Source organism: Ornithodoros turicata, unplaced genomic scaffold, assembly GCF_037126465.1.
Source record: "Ornithodoros turicata isolate Travis unplaced genomic scaffold, ASM3712646v1 ctg00000864.1, whole genome shotgun sequence".
NCBI classification, from domain to species: domain Eukaryota; kingdom Metazoa; phylum Arthropoda; class Arachnida; order Ixodida; family Argasidae; genus Ornithodoros; species Ornithodoros turicata.
The window spans coordinates 60,151-84,883 of NW_026999408.1; the positions used below are offsets into that span (position 1 = coordinate 60,151).

At 44.5% G+C, this 24,733-nt stretch overlaps 1 protein-coding gene across 2 annotated transcripts in view; it reads left to right on the plus strand.

Moving 5' to 3' along the window:
- Positions 1-24,733, plus strand: part of LOC135375482 (LHFPL tetraspan subfamily member 2a protein-like) — a 39,036-nt gene that overhangs the window by 9,998 nt on the left and 4,305 nt on the right. The window contains exons 1-2 of one of the 2 annotated variants that reach the window (XM_064608181.1): positions 17,833-17,877; positions 20,350-20,535. In XM_064608181.1, the coding sequence (XP_064464251.1) occupies positions 17,838-17,877; positions 20,350-20,535 (226 nt within the window). In that variant the 5' untranslated portion in view covers positions 17,833-17,837. Of the gene's footprint in view, positions 1-17,832; positions 17,878-20,349; positions 20,536-24,733 lie in introns of those variants that run through there. The other variant, XM_064608182.1, reaches the window with a different exon arrangement.

The window sequence follows — 24,733 nt, forward strand, 5'->3', positions numbered from 1 at the left end:
CATTCGAGATTATGGTTGGCTAGGAGCGTGCTATGCGGTGAAGTTCATTTTTAAGAGTGTACCTGCACTTGCGCGGGTTTCCCTGTGTCATGTCTTGTTGCCACCTCGCTGCTGATTAGACGTGGCTTCAGAACAAGAAAAAGAAAAAAGAAGACAGAAAAGAAAAAAAAAAAAGAAAGAAAGAGCGATCAGTGGTGGTGGTGGTGATGAGTTAATATGCGGTTTTGGTACACATGAACCAATACGAGACATGTGTCACTGAGCGCCGACATTTTTTTGAAGTAATATATGGGTCCCGCAGACTTGTCCGGAGGGCCCGCAGTTTCAGTGACATAACAAACAAACAGGAATAAACATATAGTGTCCTCCCCCCTCCCACACAAACACAGGTCTCTCCACAGAACGCTGTGTATAGGAGGTCTGTGAGTCTTGTGGGTATAGGCTGTATCGGAGCTCACAGAACCTGCAAATTCACCATGTTCCCACGAGGTGAAAGAAAAGTGTTTCTAAGTTGTTCGTTATGTAAATAAACAAAAATACATAAACGCCGTCAAGTCCACGGAGGAGGTATATAGTCGGAATAAAATTCGAACGGTTTTAGGAGCATCTAGGTTTATTGACGGGCAGATGAAGTGCAGATTCTGCACGAAAGCTCGTCAATAAAACTAGATATTAATGATACTAATAATCATTATTATTATTATTATTAAGTGAAAATATAAAACGTAAAACAGACCCGTCTACTAGCCATCAGGGGATGATGGGCAGAGTCAGGTGGACAACGGGCACAAATAAGCATTAGATCCAGCAGTAATATAAAACATAAAAAAAACATACAGAGTAGCACAGCAATGTTGGACTTCAGCGATAGTAAAGTAGTAGCAAAAAGTAGTAAAAAATTCAAATAGATAGTAAAGTCAGGGCATCATCAAGGACGGTACATAGTAGTCTCGTTTACCTTTTCCGTGGTTTGAAAAAATCCTTGGGATTAAAGTATATGTATAATATATTATAAATAAATTTTAATAACAATATTTTTTTGTCATGGTGGTGCCCAAAGGATGCTCCTAACCTTTTAAATTTTATTGTTTTGATGATAAAATTATAATTATGAAGTAATTGCTTACTTGTTTATAATTTAAATTGACTTTTTCGGCAACGTGTACGGAATTTTCTCTACGTTCAACCCTTTTTCGTGTCCCTGAGGGGTCATAAACAAGACGAATAAACACAAAGAACGAATGATCGACTTGGCAAGCGCGTCTTGTCTGCTCATACATTACCTTATACACAACACCAGTGACGAGTGACAAGTATACTTAGCTGCGAAACGTCGACGTGCTGGACGTTTAGACCGAGCTGCTGTCCGGACCTGCACTTATTTCGGGAAGCAGTTCGGCAAGCGATGGGTGGGAGAGAGCTTGACGTTTCGGACCCTCTAATTAACCTAGCAGCTGTCACGAGGGATCGTGCAAGAAGGATCACAATAAGCGTTTTCAGATGCTTGTGTACAAGACATCCTATAAATAGAACAAGAAATATCACTGTCTCTAAACATCCGGGCTTCCTATGCCACACCTATGCCACACTGATGGTGACTGTTAGGTTTTTATAGTCCTATGGTGCTTTATGGTTTTAGGGCTACGCCAAGACTGCGATGATGCGTGTCTCTAGGTAAAACTAGAACGATTAGGTTAAGAGTAGCACGTCATAGAAATTCAGACATAAAACCTGGTATGATAAGGTAAAAAAAAAAAAAAGAAGAACGGGATAAATCTACATAGCACTTAAGTATCCAATATCTCTAAAAAAGCTAAAAATTTTGACGAAGGGTAAAAGGGGCTTATCGCCCAACAACAAGGCTGGGTGAAGTGGCCAATGGTATCGGTAGAAAAATATATCGAAAGTGACGTGGACTCACTGTGTACGGATATGCGTAAATATTAGTTTACAACAATAAAATTTGTATAATTACTTTTCAGCAGTGATTGAAGGATAAACGGACAGCTGCGTCACCCCAGTGAACGCATCTTTTAATTTTCTTATTCTTTACTCGTAAGTATCTGCTTGAGTGAAAGTTCGCGTATATCACGCGAAAACCCTCTTCAGAAGTTGCAATACATTGCGTATATTGCGAGCGAACAGGATACCAAGTATACCGAACCAAGCACAGCCCCTGATGAGTTGACTTCAACTGTCCGTTTCGTACACGGAGTCGTCAGTGCGGTTTCGTGAGACCGTAATAGTAAAAAAATACAAAAATAAATACAAAATAAAAAAAGCCATGTTGACTATCAACCAAAAGATCTTAAGTGCGTATTTATTACTTCAACGATTGCCTTTTTATTCCCGCACAAATAACATGGGTGTACGCTGACGTTTCTCTATTCGGGCAACAGCGGGAATGTATATGTACGACGACGGCGTTTTTCGCTTGCTGCATGCAGGAGCATCTTCGCTGGCGTCAGCGACGGAGTTGGTTGCGCGTTGCATTTTCTGGTGCGAGGACCGCTTCATGCGGATTACTTTTCCCGACGCTTCAATCCCCACTGTGAGGCTAATCAGCAAACAAATTAATTCTGTTTACCGTGTATTCACACGAGCGACATTCTCCCAGAAGCGGAAGATGCGAAAAGCGTCAAAGCTGTCACGTGAGCGCTAGCGCTCACCGTTGTGTCTTCACCACGACCTATACTAGATTATAACGACCATGTCGTGGGCGCCCCTTCCCAGCGCCGCATTTTTGGAAGGTAGCGGTGGCGCTTCTCATCGTCCCAGTTATTGCTTCCTTAACTTCTACAATACTTTGTACTTCAGCTTGCCTTAGTATTTCTGTACAAGCGGTGGACGTTCCACAGATGTTTCATTCTGAGGTTGATTATCATCATCATTCTACGCGTTTTCATAGGAGCTATCGCTGTCGTCTGCTACGGTAGTCGTACATACGCTTCTGCGCGTTCAGAATTCAAATTTCCATCGTCCAATCGTGGTGTGCCGATGAGTAGCGCCCCTAGCGGATCGTGCGGACGGGCTCCTCATAGGGGTTGCTGATTGTGACGTGGTCGTTATAATCTAGTAGGCCGTGGTCTTCACGTACACTGCTAACCGTGGGGAATATCTTGCTACGCAGCCACAAAATATTCCGTAGCAGACGACAGGAAAACACGCTGACGGTGCCGTCTGCTAAGTGTCGTCTGCTAAATGCTCAGTACGACACTCCTCGTATTCCGCATCGTGCAGTGCTCAACATCACACGGGACCGAACTTCGGCTCTGTGAGCAGTGTTTTCGCTTTTTCTTCCACTAGAATATTCCGTCAAGATGTCGCTCGTGTGAATACACGGTTACTGAAATGAAAGAGACTTTATCATTTCATGCTGACAGCAGGCGAATGGTTTATATACACCCACCCCACCGTTCGAATACAGCAGGACCGGCTTAACCCGCCCTTAGATCACCGAGATGCTCAGTTTTGATACCGATCACACTTCGAACACAGAACGTTCCCCCGTGTCTGTTCACTCTTAGAATGAGCTAGAAAGCGTAAACAACGAGAATTAGGCAGGCCACAAACATGGACGACACAAGCCTTCAACGATTTTCGCCAATACGATCTCATAGAGCTAGCAAAACTTCTTCACCCGCTCTGATTCATAACCGCAATCAGTTATGCGTTTTTGGAGGGCACGCTAATAAATGCGTACCTGTAGTTACCGCGCCTCGTGAATTATACGCGAATTTTTAATTTGATTCTCTCATTGCGTATTCATGTATGCGACTCTTGCCTCTAATACTTGACTTTGACCAAACTGCTTAACTTCCTTCCATGCATCTCCTCCTGCATAAAATGCGCTTGCATATGTTATTCATTATCGGGAGGTTTTCCATCGTATCGTGCTGCTCGATCGAGAACTGCCGCTGAAGTGTAAGCGCGGGCATAGCACGGCGGGGGAGCTTTATTGCGGTAATAATTCTCGCCCCTCGTGGTTATTACGGTGGAAGTGGCAATGACACCACAGCCGATTTGCCGGGGGTTCTGTCTCTCTTTCCTTATAGAGTGTCGTTAAGCTATGGGAGATGGAGCGGTAGAAGGGAAAAAGAAACGCAAACAGTAAATAGGGTACAAATGAGCTAAGGGCTGTTATGGCGACCTCTATACGTGCTGCAGCTCAGCTTCATTTTGCGGGAGATTAAACATATGTAGAGAGAGAGAGAGAGAGACAATGGGGGAGGGGGGGCAAACTTCAACACACACACGAGAGCAAGCGTCGGAGGTTTTGAATAATATAAATATATTATAAATACATTGTAATAATAATAATTTTATTCTTGCTATGGTGCCCAAAGCATGCTCCTATATAACCTTTTGAATTTTATTGTTGTTTACGATAACTTGTAATTATGGAGTAATTGTTTACTCGCTTTTATCATTAACTTGCATACCTGCAACGCTTGAATATGTAAGGTCACGCATTCGGAACTCCAGTTGTTGTCAATAACTGTATATGCACAGTACAAAAGTTGCACATTAATATGCCCTGCTCTCGAGCATGAACCTGGGCGAGGGCAGAATTACTTTTGAAAGGCGATGTGGTCGAGCGCTGCGCATTGTCCAATACTCCGGTCTACAATGTAATTTTTAAAGTATCATTAAGCGTGTAAAATGAATGTTCTTGTAAGTAAACAACCCTTTTTATTCCGCGTGCTCAACAATGTGTAATAACAGTGGTCACAAAGGTGTTTCTAAACAATGTTTTGAATGACACGGCTCTAAATGGTGCATTCTAGAAAAAGCACAGTTTTGAAGGGCATTAGATAACACCATTTCAGGGGGGTACTCTATTTAAACCATTGTTTAAGATGGGTGCTTTGTTTTAAATTTGATTTAAAAATTCGTGATTTGTCAAAAACAATTGAAAAAGAAATGGAAACACCTTTTCAACACGGCTGTATATTATGGTGTGCGAGTTACACCACCAAGACGTGTGCCATAGTACAAGACATTTACACCCGTAATGTGCGAAACGATTTCTGTCTATAGGTGCTTTACTTTTCTTCTTCTTTCCTGGTTGATAACTCCTATGGTCGCAGAGGACCGTGTGACACCGCTTTTTAAATTTGATTCGACAACGTACCTGTACCTGCCTTTGGATAAAGCCACCAATAGACTGGGGACCCGGAGGTACCCGGGAGGTACCTCCCCGAGACTGGGAGGTACCCGGGTTCGAATCCCGGTGCCGGCTGTGCTGTCTGGGGTTTTTCCTGGGTTTTCCTCAGACGCTTTCAGACATATGTCGGCACAGTTCCCTTAGAAGTCGGCCCAGGACGCACATTCCCCCAGGGCGTCAGTCGTGACGTTGCCCACCTACGTGAGGCCGACAACGGCAAGCCCTTTCACCACCCACCACCACCACCAGCCACCAATATTGGTGGACGAATCAAAGCGACGAAGACGAAGATCTGCCTCGTGCTCTCGTCCCTCGCACCGTCCGTCGAAGTCCTGGTGAACGGCTGGCCCGGTGTCGCGGAAAGCACCCTCCGAAAGTCCAACCACCTGTTGAGTGGACGACGGAAATGTTCGAAGGTACGTTCGCAATGTGAGCAATAACACGTGGTGGGGAAACTTTGAAGCACCGCATTGACGGGACTTGAGACGCATGGGAACCGCGGTGGAACGAGGGTGTCTCACAATCCCGCTTTGTCGGTGCTGAACGTGTGGGAAAACGGTGGGAGACGTGTCTGGCGTAAAACCGTGGTGTGCTACGAGGCATTTGGTATTCCTCGTGGACCTGTAGAAGAATGTCAGTGTCGCCTAATGTCCATCATTGCATCCGGCATGCATAGGCATGCTTTACAACGCGACGTATCGTAAGCCCACGCAGCCGTAGGGGTCTTTGCCAATCCATAGCCATAACCATTGAAAAAGCAGCTTCTAGCCGGAAAGGCAGCCACTTGCAGTCGAATGATTTCTGCCTTACTCCACTGGTCGATCTGGACGCAACCTTCTTGGGCTCCCCGGCGGAGAGAACATGTTTCATTGGTCGATTCGTGCGGACTCGAGGGTTCTGTGCTGGTGCTTTGATATCGGATTGGGCTACTGTCGGTTTCGTTTGGCATCATAAAACCGATGTTGGCTACTTGGCTGTTTTTTGGCTACTTTTCCGAGTTACTATTGAGCAGTGCATAGCAACAGAGAGAAAAAAAAAAAAAAAAAAGACGTCCACTCCACGTTCAGCTCTATACCTTGGTATGCCGGCGGCCTCCCGGCAAGTTCAGCAGTGATGTACGTTGCGGGAACGGAGAGCGCAGTGTGCAACTGATAGCTCACGTCATTTACATATTGTAAACAACATCACGTGACATATACTACGTATACAATAAATTCCATAATTCTACATGTAGCGCACATTCCCTGTCTAGAGCTGGAGAAGCGTTGCTTGGTTGAAGCTGAAGAAGAGTTGGCTAGCAATGAGCAGCACTCGGAAACATTTCAGGCACACTCTTAAAAATGAACTTCACCGCATAGCACGCTCCTAGCCAACCATCATCTCGAATAATATCGTTATCTGCCCTGATTTGTTGGAAACGGGAGGCGTACGCCGTTTTTGTGACAATTATGAACAGCATAAGTGTCACAGAAAAGGCGTACACCTCCCGTTTTCAACAAATCAGGGCAGATAACGATATCATTCGAGATGATGGTTGGCTAGGAGCGTGCTATGCGGTGAAGTTCATTTTTAAGAGTGCAGTTGATCAGTCAAACCATAGCCTCGAGAGGCAAGGTGAAAATGCAAAGGTAAACGTCGTGTACCGTTGGCTACTTTTTGGCTACAAAAAATATGTCTGGTTGGCTATATTTTGGCTACCTGAGCTAAAAAAAATTGGCTACGTGCAGCTTTTGCTCTCTGGCAACCCTGATGTCGACTCTCTTCACTATGTAGAGCTCTTTCTATAGCTCCAGCGAGAAAGCGTGATTTCGAGCGGAACTCCATGAAAGTATATACTGTCGCCTCTTCCGCATCTTCTGAGGCGAGCAACAGCAAACTTTCCGAATTTGCCGGATGTACGTAACGACCTCCGCAAAGCTCTCAGCTGGAGCATGTGAATTTCATATTGGATTTCATATATTCGTATTCGGTCCCTCCGTGTCGGATTTTCTTGCTCTGTAGCCGATTCAACCGTTCGCTCCGGATCGACCAGTGGAACTCGCCATTGGAAATCGTCTGCGGGGCTGCGGCGGTTCGACGAGGGAAATAACCACTGTATTTTGTGTTTCCACCGAAAAAAGGGGGAGAGGGCGAAGGACCCGTGGGCGAAATGTTTTTAAGGCTGTAAACGGTTAATTCGCTCTCCAAGCATCAATTTGTAGGTTATTGTTGTTATGGCTAGTGCATCTCCTAATTTTCGCCTACAAGAGCCGCAGAATTATAAGCGGTATTAATTGAATTACATGTTCTAGGAAGGAATCCACACGGTTTGAAATTCCCGCTCAGAGAGACGTGTGCGCAGCGTCATTGTGACGACGTGAGGACGTTCCTATATGGGTGCGTTTTCTTATTGAACCCGAGTAGCCAGGAGTTGGGTAACGACGTCAGAGCCTTTATCATCACGTGACTCCAGAGTAGCCACCTTTGACCGTAATTTTCGAACGGCCAGAGTTACTCTGCGCTCAAAATGGCGGACTGGCCTGACGGGCGAGACGATGTGGAAGTGCTGGCAGACACTCTGTCTAACAACTTAACGCAGATGCGTGCACTCCAGCAGACTTTGGAAATGCTCGACAGTTTTTAATCAGTCCTACATTTCGAAATTGAACACCACCCATATTGTCTGTCAACAGGACGGTCGGTAGCAGACGACGCACTGTCGTCTGCTAGCTTCTGTGTGACGTCAGAATTACGGCTCCCTTTCTTCAAAGCAGAGTAGAGAAGAGTTGTCACTCCCTGGCTACTCTGGCTAATTTTCGCCGCAGAGTTATGACGTCATTTCCACTACTCTGGCTATTCTGGCTATTTTTCGCCAGCTGAGAGTATAGTTGAATAAGAAAACGCACCCTATGACGACATTTCTGGTCAGCTTCACCATTGGCGCCTTTTGCGCGTGGCTTCGACTGTATATCAAATAATTTGCTTCGGTTGCTTCTGCCGCGGAGTTCTACGCGGTCCGCGGGGGAAAATACGTGAGGATATGTAGTAGTGGGCACTCATACGGGAACGTACAACTCGAACTGATTAGGAGATTCTCCTCGTTGCTGCTCTGCGAGCCCACTGACGGAATTGTCACGACAAAATACGTATATGGAAATGTACAGGGTGTTTCACGTAATATACAAAATGTATTTAAAAAATCTACTTGTCGGAACATTATGGGGCTGAAGCTATTGATCTCGGGGGGAGATTTTACCATGACTTCTGAGCACTCTTACGAAATTTAATTCGCGAGAAATTGCGTTTTCCCAATTGAACTCTGAAATTTGCTGAGTCAACCTTATGTGTTGTTTTTATGTGTTTACAGAAACAGAAAGCGCACGTCGGATTTACACCATTGCATTGAAAATACTTTCCCTACTGCTTGGTTAATACCTATTTAAAAAAAAAGGCGAAAACTGTCGTTTTGAAGCGCGCAAATCGGCGGCCGAGCTCAGTTCTCCATCAAGGCACGTGATCGAGGTAATCCAAGATGCGGCGGAAGAGAAACGGTTACCCGCCCCTTCCTGTTTCCCTCTCACTCTTATTGCAGATAACTTTGCGTTGACACCATGCTGTCATTATCAGCAGATTTGCGCGCCTCGAAACAACGTTTTTCGCAATGTTTTCCTGGCTATTACCATTGTAGTAGTGAATATATTTTGTAATAGTACGGAGCAAATCCGGCATTCGCTTTCTATTTCCGCAAAAAAAAGAAAAAGAACGTGAAGTTGACTTGGCCAAATTTCGGAGTTCAATTGGGAAAATTCAATTTCTCGCGAATTAAATTTGACAAAAGTGCTAAGAATTCGTGGCAAAATCTCCCCCGAGATGAATAAGCGTTGATCCCAAGTGTTCAGACAAGTAGATTTTCTTAAACCGATTTTTACTTATTTATTTATTTTATTTTATTTATTTATAATTATTTTTTAAATTATTTTTTTTCGCGTTAGGTGAGACACCCTGTATATGGCGATCTCGAGCGAAAAGGGGGCTCCGCTGGAGAATTGCTTGGAGTCAAATGGCTCCTGCGAGACATTTATTTGAATTGCGGCGGAGACGGCGAATTTTTCTTTTAATGAAATGACAACAGTACGAAAGAATTTAGACCTTTATTGGTATTTGCTGCATGTGGTCGCATTACCGTTGAAACTGTTAATGTCGGACGGTCGTCCCTCTTTTGTGTGATATAATAGTACCGATTTCTTCGGTCAGGATCCCAGGCATCCCTGATGCGGTCTGAAGGTGGCATGCCTCCACCTAGCGGCCGGCGGCCTCTGTTCTCCTCGCACGGCGCCTACCTGTGCACGGCTGTGGGGATTGTGGTTGCCATCGGATTCACAATCGGAATCGGATTTGTCGTCATGCAGCACAAGGTGGCCAGAGCTTTCGGCGTCGTCGCTTGAGTATTAAATATGATAATTCGTGTCTACACCGAGTCTGCTCTTTATGTAACTCGATTGAGCAACGGACGAGTGAAGGGAGTACTGTCCTCCTTCACCGTGGAATGGCCAGTGGATGCTGCTCGATTACCCGGAAAACAGGAAACAGAAACAGGAAACAGATTTCAGAAACAGTATCAGCGGCAGTGATGGCCACTAACTACTTCTACAGTAGTTTAACTATAACTACTAACTACTTTGTGATTGAGTAGTTTAACTAGTAGTTCAACTACTTTTCAGGGGAGTAGTTAAAACTACTTCTTTAACTACTGCAATGTAGTTTAACTACATCTGTAACTATTTAACGTTGTCCACCAACACCAATCCCATGTAGTGTTCTTGGACACCTAAATATGAATCACAAGCAATAATAAACTTTGGCTAAAGCCATTGCTACGGTAGTCAAATACAAAGCTTGCAGCGGGATTCTTTCTGTGCCTACGCGATAAACTAAGTTGCAGAATTATTTCGCAGCAAATGAGGCTTCACTAGACAAGCATTAAAAGAAGATTTAGTACACATGCACGGCACAATTGCTCTGCACCTCCGTTCTCATCAAACAAGTAGCTCAAGGTAAAGGTCGGAAGCACAATCGTGCCGTAAAGCTTGCGGCAACATCGGAAGTAGTTGGCACCTTCAGTAACCTAACTACTGTAGTTAACTACTTAAAATAGTAGTTTAACTAGTAGTTGCCACTACATTTCTGCAAGTAGTTGATAACTACTTTTTAACTAAAATCAGGTAGTTTAACTAGTAGTTTAACTACATGTAGTTAACTACTGGCCATCACTGACAGCGGTGCGCAGGTGCACGTGCAGCACTATAGAAACTCGTATATCCCCCCCTCTGTGGAAGCTCCCCACTGCATGTCTACCTGCAGTGGAGGCTGTGTGCACGAGTTTTCGTCTCGGGGGTGGGGGGCGGGGGATGTCGCAAGGAGGTTTACGGTTTCGATGGAGTACATTTGAGTGGTTTGTAGTATTCCATTCTGTACTGTAGACTGCTGTCGTTTGCTAACGACCCTCCATGGGCAGGCCCTTCCACTTGCCATGCATTGGGGACACCGTAGTGCGTGTGCGAGAGGTCAGTCAGGCTCACCGACATCTACGAGGTTGCGGAAGATGTTAGACAAATATTTGGCACGTACCAGCGAGTCCTAACTGAATTGAGTTTCGGAAATGAGATGCGTGTCAGCGAAATGACCTCGGTCACAAGTGCGTCACGACTGAAAGAGTAAATCAGGGTACGGTTATATTAGTAAATTAGGTAAATTTTAATTTTATTTTTCACAATCAGCAAGCAAATACATAACAGGTCCCCCTAAGCAAAGTGGCTTGTGACACTGGGCTTATTAAATTAGTCAGTACTTAGTAGTAGTTACTAATTAGTAAATAGCAAACTAGTTATTAGGTAAATTATTAATTAGTTAGTAATTAGATAGCAATTAGTAAATTAGGGTACAGTTATGGTTCTACTCCCTTAGATCACAGTTACTCTCCATATTAGTCCCCTATGCTCCCTAAGTCCCTATAGTCCCTAAACCTCGCATTTTATCCAGAAATGGACTATAAAGGTTGCGGGACTAAGGAAGGAGCTAAAGAGCTATTCCTTTCTTTTTCTTTTCTTTTTTAGAATGCCCAAATGTGTATCCGAGGAGACACAACACCTCGTTGCTCCAATACCCTCCATACTGCACTGTCCTTGCTCCATGTGCGGATCTTTTCTTTTTTCTTTTTTTCGCGACTGAAAAAAGCATTGAAATGTTGCGGATTCCACGAAGAGGTTTCGAACAAATGCTGGCCTGCGGATGGCTGTTACAGGACGGGACTACTAAAGTCGATACTTTCGTCAGCAGCGATAAGACAAGATAAATGAGGATGGTAGCGATTTCGGATACTTGCATGGTTGGTCGGCGGTAGTTCTGTGTACTCTGTCTTTCTTTGTGCTTCGCTAATAAACTATATTCACGTCGCACAAGAGTAAGTGTAGTCACAGGGAGTCGGTACGTACTATCCGGTATGTCGGTTCATTCACGCTCAGATAAATAAAGTCCACCAGTTCTTCTCCAACAGGAATTTTCGTCCTTAACGGAACGTCGCGGAGAACGTGTGGCATTGTATATACTGATGGGCCGAAAACACACACAGGCGTCTCTTGTGCAAGCATAACAGAGGCATGTACGTACACGCGGTCACATCGTTTTGCAAACGTCCTGTCGATCTTCAGCGCTGAAATCGGTCATTTACTATACAACTGTAACTTACAAAAACCAAAATAATCTTCTTGTCCAGCGGGCACAGATAATCCTTTTGCTGGATATCCGATCATGTGAGAATACCCACCAATGAACTTGCAGACACCGTTGCTGCCCCTGCACTCGGATCCTGAGCTGCGAAGTGCAACTCTCTCGCTGTGTTGCACATCCCAGATGTCGCTGAGTCATATATGAACCCCGTCACCATCGTCACTTCCGTCAGTTTTAGCTGCCACTTCATCCAGCAGTATTGCTGGATGCTGAACCCTTTTTACTCTATAAAATGATATTGGTAGTGATGGCCAGTAGTTAACTACATGTAGTTAAACTACTAGTTAAACTACCTGATTGTAGTTAAAAAGTAGTTACCAACTACTTGCAGAAATGTAGTGTGCGACTACTAGTTCAACTACTATTTCGAGTAGTTAACTACAGTAGTTAGGTTACCGCAGGCGCCAACTACTTCCGATTTTGCCGCAAGCTTTACGGCACGATTGTACTTCCGACTTTTACCTCGAGCTACTTGTTCGATGAGAACGGAGGTGCAGAGCAATTGTGCCGTGCATGTGTACTAAATCTTCACTTTTATCGCTGCTTGTGATTCATATTTAGGTGTCCAAGAACAGTATAGAATGGGATTGGTGTTGGTGTACAACGTTAAGTAGTTATAGATTTAGTTAAACTAGATTGCAATAGTTAAAGAAGCAGTTTTAACTACCTCCCCTGAAAAGTAGTTGAACTACTAGTTAAACTACTCCATCGCAAGGTAGTTAGTAGTTATAGTTAAACTACTGTAGAAGTAGTTAGTGGCCATCACTGGATATTGGTTACATAACTGCCTTCGAAGTTGTCACGCGCAGGACTTTCACTGTATCACACCGTTTGTCTTTAACCACTCAGTATTCTGTCTTGGCGCATTATTGTATGAGTTGCTAATGCGCCATAAGCATACCAATCGTCATCATCATACGACAAAAAATTGAAATAAAAACGAGTCATTAATTAAAGAATCCCTCCTCATACATTTGGATGGCTACTAATAGAGAACCTCTCTGTGTTCGACGAATATATTCTTTGCCAAATATCGAGGATTGTGTTCATAAAGTGCTACTACCAGATCATGTGCTTATGCACCAATCATGCACCATGCACGATTATAGCCGGACTGGTCTGCCAGTTAAAAGCTCATAGTTAGACCGTATTTCCGTTGTGTCCGCCCCCCCCCCTTTTTTTTTCTTTTTTTTCTGGTTCGGACTTCTCGCCTTATCCCTGCAGCTCCTAGAGGATGTTCTTCTCCGCATAAACGAGAATACATTAACGTCGGAATACCCTGTGATGTTTCTACTTCAATCTCCAGGAAGACCGGAAATCGTGCATAATCTGGGCATGCCGCCGCGGGGGGTCTATGACTGCAGCGATTTCGCGTGCTTATGAAACATAGCGGGTGTGGAGCATCTTTCTGGTCTGCTGGACACAGTGTCGTCGCGTAGTTAAGATATACGTACAGCTCGCATGAGAGTTAACATGAACGCCATTCCGGCCTGCGGGCTCTGGTGGTGTTTAGTGGAAATAACGGCGGAAGGTGTTTTTGGTGATCTATTTACAGTTAGAGAAGTGACCCACGTTATGAAGGCGTTGCTTTTTGACAGGCGCTGCCAGGGTGGCTCTCCTCCCGCCTCGCAGGCTGGAGCGGTGTTCAAGTTAACTTTGACACTAGCCGTACCATTCAACCCCAGCAGATTTGGACAAAGGTTGAGTGATGGTGTACAGAAAGGGAATAAGACGTTCCGATATGCACATTTCACACTGAGCTTACGCGAATTGCTTGGAAATTACCGAGGGTCGACCCTGGAAGGAGCTCCATGCAGACTTGCTGAACTCAAAATTTCCTCCCAACCTCCCCTCTGCAGGCGCCTTTGACCTTTAGCCTCCACGAACCGCGGTCAAATATTTCGTGACCACCGCCTGGCGCCTCCAACGGTAATTATTCGCCTCTTTTGGGAGTGTTACGGATTAATGGATTCGGTAATAGGCGGGCAATTATGTAATAAGTGAAGAGAAACCAGCTCGAAACGCAGGGTCGCCCTTGGTCAACCATTCGTATTGGAAAGCCAAACGGAGCGCAAGTAGACCTGTGCGCCGAGCCGCCGATGGCAGTGGGCCGGCGGCAGCATCATACTGGTCTTGCCTCCGGGGGCGCGGCGAAGACGCGAACAAATAAAAGAACGACAGTGCGTGATCACTACATAACAACGCACATGATGAGAAAGCAAATTGGCAAATAAATGTGTTATCAAGTTGTATGATGCCGAGTGACAATAATGGAACACAATGTTCTTGAAATCCGGAGAGAAGGGCTTATGGGCGATGGCTCTCTCCGGTGCCCTCCCATACCCATGTGCAGATGTCACCCATGGAACTGCATGCAGGGTTTTCGTATTAGGAATTAGGTCACAAACGCAGAATTTAGAAATGGATCCCGCCTTTGCTGTTTAATATGGAGAAAGTTCTACTCGAATAAATACATTCGACATGTGTTATTATTAACGTTACTATTATTTCTTTTTACTGTTTTTTCCCGAAGCTACGTAAGTACATAGAATACTGGTATTAGTACACTCTTAAAAATGAACTTCACCGCATAGCACGCTCCTAGCCAACCATAACCTCGAATGATATCGTTATCTGCCCTGATTTGTCGAAAACGGGAGGCGTACGCCTTTTTTGTGACACTTATGCTGTTCATAATTGTCACAAAAAAGGCGTAAAAAGAGACTCCCGTTTTCGACAAATCAGGGCAGATAACGATATCATTCGAGATTATGGTTGGCTAGGAGCGTGCTATGCGGTGAAGTTCATTTTTAAGAGTGTAGTTACTGCACTCTAAAAACTGAACTTCACCGCATAGCACGCTCTGCGCCAACCATTGCCACGAATGATAGGGTTATCGCTTCTGATTCGAAGAGAGAGGGGGGCGTACGCCTTTTTGTGTCAATTTGGATACATGATAATTGACACAAAAAGGCGTACGCCTCCCTCTCTCCTCGAATCAAAAGCGATAACCCTATCATTCGTGGCAATGGTTGGCGCAAAGCGTGCTATGAGGTGAAGTTCAGTTTTTAGAGTGTGTCTGCCATCTAGCAATGACGGCCCACATGCCAAAAGGCATAGGCCTGCAATCCTGTTTTCTCAATGTGTAAAACTAGTCGAATAAAATAGACGTTGTTGTTGCTGTTATATTATTATTATTATTATTATTAAAAGATAATGTACTTTGGGACCATGTACTGTTTCTGAACAGTGACGAAGTACAATAATTACCGCCAAAAACGTTCTCCAAACATTTTCTGTGCGTGAAGAAACGTTTCAAGAATGACAACTTTCCGCCCTGCTGTATTCGTGTCCCTGTCCTCATCCATCTTTCGACGGCATGCCGACCTGATTTTTGTTTTCTTGACTAACAAGGGTAAAGTATTTGGAATGTACCTAAATAAGTAAAGTAAATAGTTGGTGGTGGAGGAACTGTTCGCCGTAGTCGGCCACCCTCAGGATTGCAACGCCTGAAATATACACTCTTAAAAATGAACTTCACCGCATAGCACGCTCCTAGCCAACCATCATCTCGAATGATATCGTTATCTGCCCTGATTTGTCGAAAACGGGAGCCTTTTTTACGCCTTTTTTGTGACAATTATGAACAGCATATAAGTGTCACAAAAAAGGCGTACGCCTCCCGTTTTCAACAAATCAGGGCAGATAACGATATCATTTGAGATGATGGTTGGCTAGGAGCGTGCTGTGCGGTGAAGTTCATTTTTAAGAGTGTAGGACTCACAGATCACAGTATCGAGAGTTGAACAGTTATAAAAAAGAAAGCTTCCGAATCGGAGTCGTAAGATGTAATGTTAATTACATCCCTTTAATTCGTTAATTAATGAAGAAGGGCCACGGCCTGCTAAATAAATCTCGTGTCTTCAGGATCTTATACCGAATATATGCCGCTACAATCCACGTGCATCACGGTTGTGTTTTCACAAAATATTGCTTCTCTGCGTGACGAAAAGATTTCCTAAAATGGACACACTATTTTTGAGGAATATGACGCCATATAGCGTGCACGATATCTGCCACCTGTCCGACAACATTGCTCCTCCGAGATCGATTCCCGTCTCCTCACCACAGCTGCCTGCAGTCTTCCAGTGTGGGGCGGAGAGCGAAGACGCAGAAGGTATACGCTCGCTGTATAGTATAGACAGACTCCGGGTGTCCCGGCGACGTCGCACTCTTGGAGAATTCGAAAGTGTGAAGTTGTTGTGGGCTCCTTCGAAGCACTTGGAAGCACGTAATATTTACCGGCGGTATTTGTGTTCTGCGTACTGAGTCATTTGAACGAGGCCAGTTTATAATACGAAATAAAGTACCGTAATTTCCAGTGTGTAATGCGCGTGTTATACGGCAAAGTGTGTCCTCTTTCACAAGTCTGTTTTTGTCGTCCATTTGCTTCAAAAGTAGAAGCTAAGGGCACTCGAGCCCCGTAGGTTCCAATGGGTCCGATTTGCCTCCGTTAAAAACAGGGAAGAGAAAAACGTTCGTGTGAAACAAGCCTTACACATGGTATTTTCTATCGCTGCAGCAAGCTTCGATCATAGTTTGCGGGTACAAACCCGGCTGATGACTCCAACAACCTGTTGGCAAGGTACAAGGTACTTGGACAGGGCTCTTCCGCAAAGCACGTTAACTACCTTGTGTCGTCGTATGTTGAGACTTCGGAGCACAAGAAGTTGTGGCGTGGCTTACTCGTTATATACTTATTATATGCTTATACTTATTATATGCTTATACTTATTATATACTTGTGTCGCGGCATAAAGCCACAAATTATCAGTGTATCACGTATCAGAGGTGATAATTGATCTCTTAATTGATCTCGTGATGATTCCTTGTTTTCTGAGCATAAGCACAGACTGGCTGAGCTTGTGCATGTTATACGTCGCTATATATACAGGGTGTCCCAGCTAAATGCGAACGTATCTTTTAAATATATATATATCACTTTTGCCGAGATAGTGCGCTCTTTCACCCTCTCACATTGAGGGTGAAGGAAAGACGCGTCTCCGAAGATGCGCAATGAACAAAATACAGAAAAAAATGGTGTCCCTTCACGATTTTTTTTTTTTGCGGACGATCTATCGAACGGATTTTTGTTCTGAAAGCGGCTCCGGTATCAGGTGACCGAAGGGACCAGATGTTCTCATTGGGACAACTTCGTAGCTAATTAAAAAGTTAATTATTGAAAGTTAATTAAGAAATTGCCTTATAGGAGAATTTGTCCTCCTAAGGAGTGCCCTATAGCATAAGCTATATTGCAATTGATTTCATCTCGGAAAAAGTGATATATATATTTTTTAAAATATGTTCGCATTTATCTGGGACACCCTGTTTACGTGGTACTTTTATTTTAAAAGTCGAATTTTTGGTTAGTGCGCCTTATCAACCGGAAATTGCGGTAAATATAATTTTTCAAGCCCTCATAGTGACAGTTTAAGGTCGTTCCAAAACACGAGAACGGTATACCAGCCACACTTCGCAACGTGAGAAGAAAACATAGTTGACGGGACGTCAAGCACCAACGAGTGTACCGGCCACCGTCTTGTGAAACAACACTTGTGTTGCTTCTGGCTCCCTTTTTACTGGCTTCTGTCCCACTTCCATTCTACGCCTTCGCATGGTTTGGCAATGCTACTGGGCCCAGTTTCTGTAAGGTTTCCTCGAGGCAGTTTGCACCCTGCTTGTCAGCACCAGCACCACGACGTTTGTCTTACTTGGAGAGTTCGACGAGTCTCGCTGTGAGATTGTGCGATGTTTTGGTGAGGCGTTTGTTGATTGAGTTGAAGGAAGTGCGGCCTCTTTGCAATTGAGACGTATACGCTCCGCGTGGTGTTGACGGTGCGACGGAATGGTGTCCCACTCCCTGACCGCCACAAAAGATGATTCAGGTATCTATGCACGCGCGCACTATGTGCTTTTAAAACATGAGTGAAGTTATATTCTCGTTACTCAGGGTGCCGTGCTCCACCAGTTAACTTGAACTAACGTCTTTTAAACTTTTTTACTAACTCAAAACGCTACATAATTTACGAACATTACATACTTCATTACTTTGTAGATGAGGCAGGAAAGCTAAGTACAAAAAAAAAAAAAGCCCAAGGATTCCGGTTTTCCGAATATATAGTATTTAATGAGATTCGGTACATTGGAAAGAATTTGGAATTTGGATTTAATACGCCCGATGATGATGCTGTTTTTGTCTTATATAACGAGAAATGCAAGCCACATGTGCACATACGGTAGATCGGACGTGAGCATGCGCCACTTTTCCGGACTTCACAGAGGACGTGCTACCGAGACAGGGGCGACTGAAGATTGTTTTGCGGCTTGCAAAACCACATCCACAAGTGTCATCTCGAATCAGTGGCTTCGAATTTTCGCAGAGCAAAATGTTTACTGAGAGCCTTAGCGAAATAGTATATAAGAAATCATGTGACGTCGCGTTCTTGGTAAAGTAAATGTACTGCCATCAAAATGGAAGTCTTTTCTCTCCAAAAGCATTTCATGAAGTATAGGGAACATATACCTATATAGAGTGGGAACAGGCCCCTTCACACGTATTCCGACTGGCGCCTGGAGGGGTATTGCTGTGCGTATGTATTGGCGTCAAAGTGAAAGTGCTGACACACGGCCTATAGGTCCCTCCCGCTTCAAAAGGATAAGGCCACAACGGGCTGAATATCAACTCCTTAAAGGAGTTGCGACATGTCATCCCAGGTTATCGGAGATAAACGTAAAAAACGCACCGATGTGAAACTGCATTGAAAGCTTGACTCTGACGTCACAGACCTCACCGCCGCCAGTGAGGCAGCGCACGAGAAGTCACGTGCTTATACGGCTGCCAATGGGAATGAACGCAACTCTTGAGATTCTGTGACGTACCTGCGCTTTGCTCGGGAGTGCGTGCGAGGGCTCGTATCTTGCTAAGTACGACACCTAGAAGAATAATTATTTTTTCCTCCGTATTCTGGGGTGCAATATGCAATGCGTCCATGATGTAATGAACCGCATCTACACTCTTAGAACTGAACTTCACCACATAGCACGCTTCTAGCCAACCATCATCCCGAATGACAACGTTCCCGCCCCTGATTTGTTGAAAACGATAGCGCGGAGCCTATATTCTGTGCCGTGTATAATGGTCACAAAATAGGCTCCGCCTCGGGTTTTCAACAAACCAGGGGCGAGGACGTTGTCATTCGGGATGATGGTTGGCTAGGAGCGTGCTATGTGGTGAAGTTCATTTCTAAGAGTGTATGAAAGTGTCTCAACCACTTTAACAAGGACTGCTTGTCAGGTCAAGAAGTAATGTCCGTCCTAGTCAATACAATACAGCGCCTTTGCTGTCCACAAACCTTATGTATGTGTATTGTCATCAACCGTAGGCGACCACCCTTTACAAAGAGAGAAACTTTATCTTTACATACTGCATAAAAACAGTTCACAAGCACATCACCACCAGCAAAGGGGTAGAGTACCGCCCCCGACGATGAAAATCCCCATTCATCATCACAAAATATAGTTGTTGTTGTTTTTCAGGAAGGAGATTGCCTTTTGTACGTGCCATACCAAGCGCACAGTCCTAAACGTTGGGAAGAGTAAATCTTTGTGTTGGACAGGCATCAAAGTGGAAGACCTGCCACCTTCTATTGAAGACTGTGGGATGGGCCATTTCGGCCATCTATATGTGTGTAGGGTTTATTCACTGACGTCACCTCGCCGCCATACTGTAGGTCCCTCGAAGTTATGTTCCTGCATTAGTTCGCTGCCATATGCTTTTTGGGTGGCTATTAACGTCGAAGACATAGAAATTGCTTGGATATGCTACAAATTACACTGCACACTAACTTTGAAACACCAAATATACGGTGATAGATGGGTAGAAATCCAGCGAACCGGTAGAGATGTAGGAAGGGAGTTGCCTCAGGACAGAAGCCGCCGATATTTCGAACAGAGACTGTTCTTCTTCTGGGCACCGTCCTCATCATTGCCATGGTATTTAAAGGTGTATTTAAATACCATTTAAATACCATGCCAATGATGAGGACGGTGCCCAGAAGAAGAACAGTCTCTGTTCGAAATATCGGCGGCTTCTGTCCTGAGGCAACTCCCTTCCTCCTTCCCAAATATACGGTGAGTGCGATATGAGTGGCGGCTTGGATGGGACCTACAATATGGCGGCCGATACAGCACGTCTGCCTGCAAGCGACAGTGGCGGTCTCCTGCGGATGACGTCATGTGAATAAACCAGTGGAAGTCCGGCCACAAGGGGCCATGTTAGACCAATAGAGAGAGGACGTATAGCCTCCAACAGTGCACATTTACGTGTTTTCGTGGGAGTGATCTCGAACTTTGCGCAGGTGGTGGGCGAGCCATGTGCTACGTGATCGTGACGTCACGCACGCTCCTGTGGACGCTGCTGACGGTGGCGACGACGTTGGCTATGCTGGCGGCTGTCGTGACGCCCACCTGGTTGATAGGCATGCCCAAGAAGCCCCTCATCCGCGGAAGAGTGCCACAGGCACCGCTTTACAGGCCGTCCATAGGTAAGTCACCGTTATAGTAACGAAATTGATTGTAAGTATAACGTTGGCTGCAAACAAACCGCTAACTCTTGTTAGCGCAGTTTCTGTCCCAAAACGTTGTAGCGGAAGATTTCTCGGCGGGTACAGTGCGATGCATAAATACAGGGTGTTCAAAATTAAGCTTTCACGAGCGCTACGCAAACACAGCGATGACAGGAAACCGGATGATAACTTTACGCTACTTGTGTAAGAAACAGGTGCTGCTAATTATGTAGCACCTGTTTCTTACTCAAGGAACGTGAAAAATAGCACCAGTTTTCTTTTGTTCGCCTATTTATAAAGTGCTAGTGAAAGCTTAATTTTGAACACCCTGTATAGGGACACCCCTGAAACTGGTGGTACAGCGTCCCAGTCCCACTGCAGCATCGTTGCTTTGCATCGTTGAGAGCAAGAGAAAAGATTCTTTTCTTTTTTTACGAGCTTGCGTCGTACAATTTTTTTCGCACATTTTTGTAATTTGACCTGGGGCAAAAATATGGGGACACTTGAGCACACACACATAAGCAAAAATAATATTATATCACTTAATACTTCGTAGGGCCGAAACACACGAGCTGCGCCTTCGAATTGCGGACGAATGTATATAACGCCATGGGAGCGCACAGCCTCGGCACCTCCAGGGGCCCGATCTTCAGCTTGTCCCATAGCGTCTTTGGTCCGGGACACCGTGGTCCGGGATTCGCCACGAGCTCTTACGCGATCCTTCCAAAGCGGCTTCGGAAAGCGTGAGCTTTAAATATCACGATAACGATCGATATGTGAGAGTTCAAGATCGGGGCCCAGTGCCATATAGGCTCTTCGCGCATGCGCATCAGTAATCCATAAAAACCTACATTATCCGTGTATTCACACGAGCGACATTCCCCCAGAAGCGGAAGATGCGAAAAGCGTCATAGCTTTCTGCTGTCGCATGAGCGCGATCTTCACGTATACTGCTAACCGTGGGGAATGTCCTGCTACACAGACACAAGATATTGCGTAGCAGACGACAGGAAAACACGCTGAGGGTGTCGTCTGCTAAGCGTCGTCTGCTAAATGCGCAGTACGCCAATCCCGATATTCCGCACCGTGTGAGTACTCAACATCACACGGGACTGAACTTCGGCCCTGTGAGCAGTATTTTCGCTTTTTCTTCCACTAGAATCTTCCGCGTCGCTCGTGTGAATACACGGTATGTGTCATAACTATAGGGATGTGTCAACCGAATCCACAAATCAGGTTGGGATTCGAGATTTAGGGAATCCGAATCCTAGTTCCCAAAACGGCGAATCGAATCTTTCTAATCCACCAACCACGTTTGTTCCTTTCTTTTTGAAATTGGCGCCTCCGGAGTCCTTTGAAAGCCTCATTGACCGACGGGTGTTTTCTTCTTTCTTTGTTTACATTGCTCTGAACTAAAAGAGTTCAGGCAGGAACTGTTACATATACACGTTTAAAAGTGATATGGTTTTGCTTTCGATTGTTGCTTTAGCTTTAGGGAAATAATTCAGGCTAGAGAATTTATGTATTTCTTGTAGTCGATGAACAATATGTTCAATAAGTGAACCATATATGGGTATATTTTCTCGCGAAATTGAACTATTATGTTTTTTTTAACAAATGTATGATATTCTGGTTCAAAACACATTTCAGTAGTAGTTTTTTTTCTAGCTCTTTAACCTGTTTTTAAAGAAATGATTCGAAAAATTCGTTAGATTCGGATTCGTGAAATTCTGGATTTGTCCCCTCTCTAGTCATAATTGTAACATCAACCTCGCTAATCTGAGGAACAACATCCTTTCAATGCATTCGATATCGTCGTGGATATCCCGACGACTCTGTAGATCAGGCTTGTACAAGGTATACACTCAAAAAGTATTTAAGTGAAGTTACTGAGCACCAGGGAAAAACGTAACTGAGTATAGTACTAAATACTTATAAAAGTAACTCGTTGCTTTCAAGATACTATCGAGTTACAATTTGCGAAATTGACTGTCGTGCAAATACGTACAAAGAAAGCGAAGATAGAAACGCATATACTCGTTCGAAACTTCGAACACACTCGTTTTTCCGTGATATGTTCTTGTCGCTATGCTCAGAGGAAGAGCCAACCTAAGTGAGCGTATATTGTTTTAATCAACTGCTCATTTCAATTATTTACATCTATAGCCGTCCTCGCTCGCTATCACGAAACCAGACGTCGAGCCATAACCGACGCTCTCCCGAAAAATATAAATGAAATGGGAGTACAAAGCTACTGCCAGAAAGTATTTAAGTTGCGGTACTAAATACTGAATTTTAAAAGTATTTGTAAGATACTAAGACGCTCCCAAAAGTATTTAAGATAGAGTAACTTGAATAGAGTATCTAAGTTACGTACAAGTCTGCTCTGGAAGTACAGAATAACATCGAAAGTGATGCTTATACAAAGCAATGTCGTGAGTATGTGTGACTAACTCACCCCACGCAATTATATAGACGTACTGGAAAGCCGCCTGAGACATCATTATTTTAACCTCGTACCAGTTCTGCAGGACGCATCAAGTTTATTACAGCGCCCGATTATAGGTAGCGGCCTTCGCGCAGTTAAATGGCACGGGTTAATTAGCACCATCCTCAAGGCGGAGTTTCGCACCGTTATAAGTGTCTGTATATTTAGACAGTTCTTCCCTTTCCTTGTACGCATAGTGCGTTAGTCATGTGTGAACTATTCTGTAAAGGAAGTGTGGGGGTGTGCTCCAAATTATCCTGGAGACACCTGACGGAAGGCCATTTCCGTCAACGTGAACTTGTATAGTCCAAGTTTTACAGCAGGTTAAGGGTATTAATAGTTGTGCAGAAAATCGACACACTGATCACGCTGCAATCGATGCTGCTGTGCCATTGCGACAGGACTGCTTCTGCTGTGTGTAAGCTTGGGAAAGAGCCAATAGGAATCAAAGAAATTCGAGCCCCTCTGACGTAATCGTTGGGGACACCTGTACATACTGTGGATCCGCTACGGGCTAAAAAGAGAGCCTTATTTTATTTCGTATTATAAATCAACATCACTCAAAGACGCAAAGTATAAATAGAAATAGGGAACGAACATTACGCATTTCCACGAATTCTCGAGAAAGGAAGCGCAAAACATAATATTTCGGGTTCTTCAAGGGTCGGTGACGTCACCACGAGCTCTACCGACTTTCTCCTAACAGCGCGCGCAATTTTCCAGGTCTCCGTCTTCCCCATGACGTTGGAAGTAGGGAAAGGTAACAGAAACGGTGACAGAAACGGAAATGCTATTATACGGGAAATATAGCTGGTAACGGTAACAGAGACGGATATCGCGCACTCACCTGAAACAGAAACGGAAACTAAAATAATTTACGGTAATAATTCGGGTACTGCAGGCTTATTAAGTCTTTACCGTATCATGTAGCTAAATTTATTAAGTAAACCTGAATGAAGCGAACCAAAATTAACTGAGGAACTATAGTCAGTGACAACATAAGTCATACACTTGACCCCGCCCCTCACATAAGAATCGCTCCGCACGCGCGAATGTAGTGCGGCGCGGCTAAGTGGGGACTGGGGGAGAGAGAGAGCCGGCACTACATCGCGAAGCGGGGGCGTCGTGCAAAGGCTGGTAGTCAATCGCAGGAGCCTTCCACGGATGAGTGGGCGGTCCCAAATGTAAGACTTAAGTTGTCACTGACTATAACTAAAATGAACTATATCAAACTGGGGCATATAAGTAAACAGTATATAGTAAATAGAATAAGAATAATTCTTGCAAGGAACTTGCTTGGTGACTTGCAAGTTGCGAACGTGAGTAACCTTCGTGAAAACCATGTTCATATTAGCTGTTCAAAGAAACCACGTATGTATATTTTTGAATTAATGTTGTCTCTCGTGTGCATGTATCCGTGAAGTCCTCAAAATAGACTTCAGAATATATATGTAGAGGTATGAGGCTTTGTCACGCTCTCAAAGCTTGCAAAAAAAAAAGGAGGGGAAACAACAGGCGGGGGTGGGGCGGTACCGAAAACCAAAACGCAAACGCAACTGAAACGAAAACAACAATGGCGATATCCGAAACTGAAGCAGAAACAAAGATGGTAACGGATTTCGCAATGGAAACGAAAAAGATTCTGTTACCTTTCCCTGGGCAAGACAGCCAGCAGCTGCAGGGTGTTGG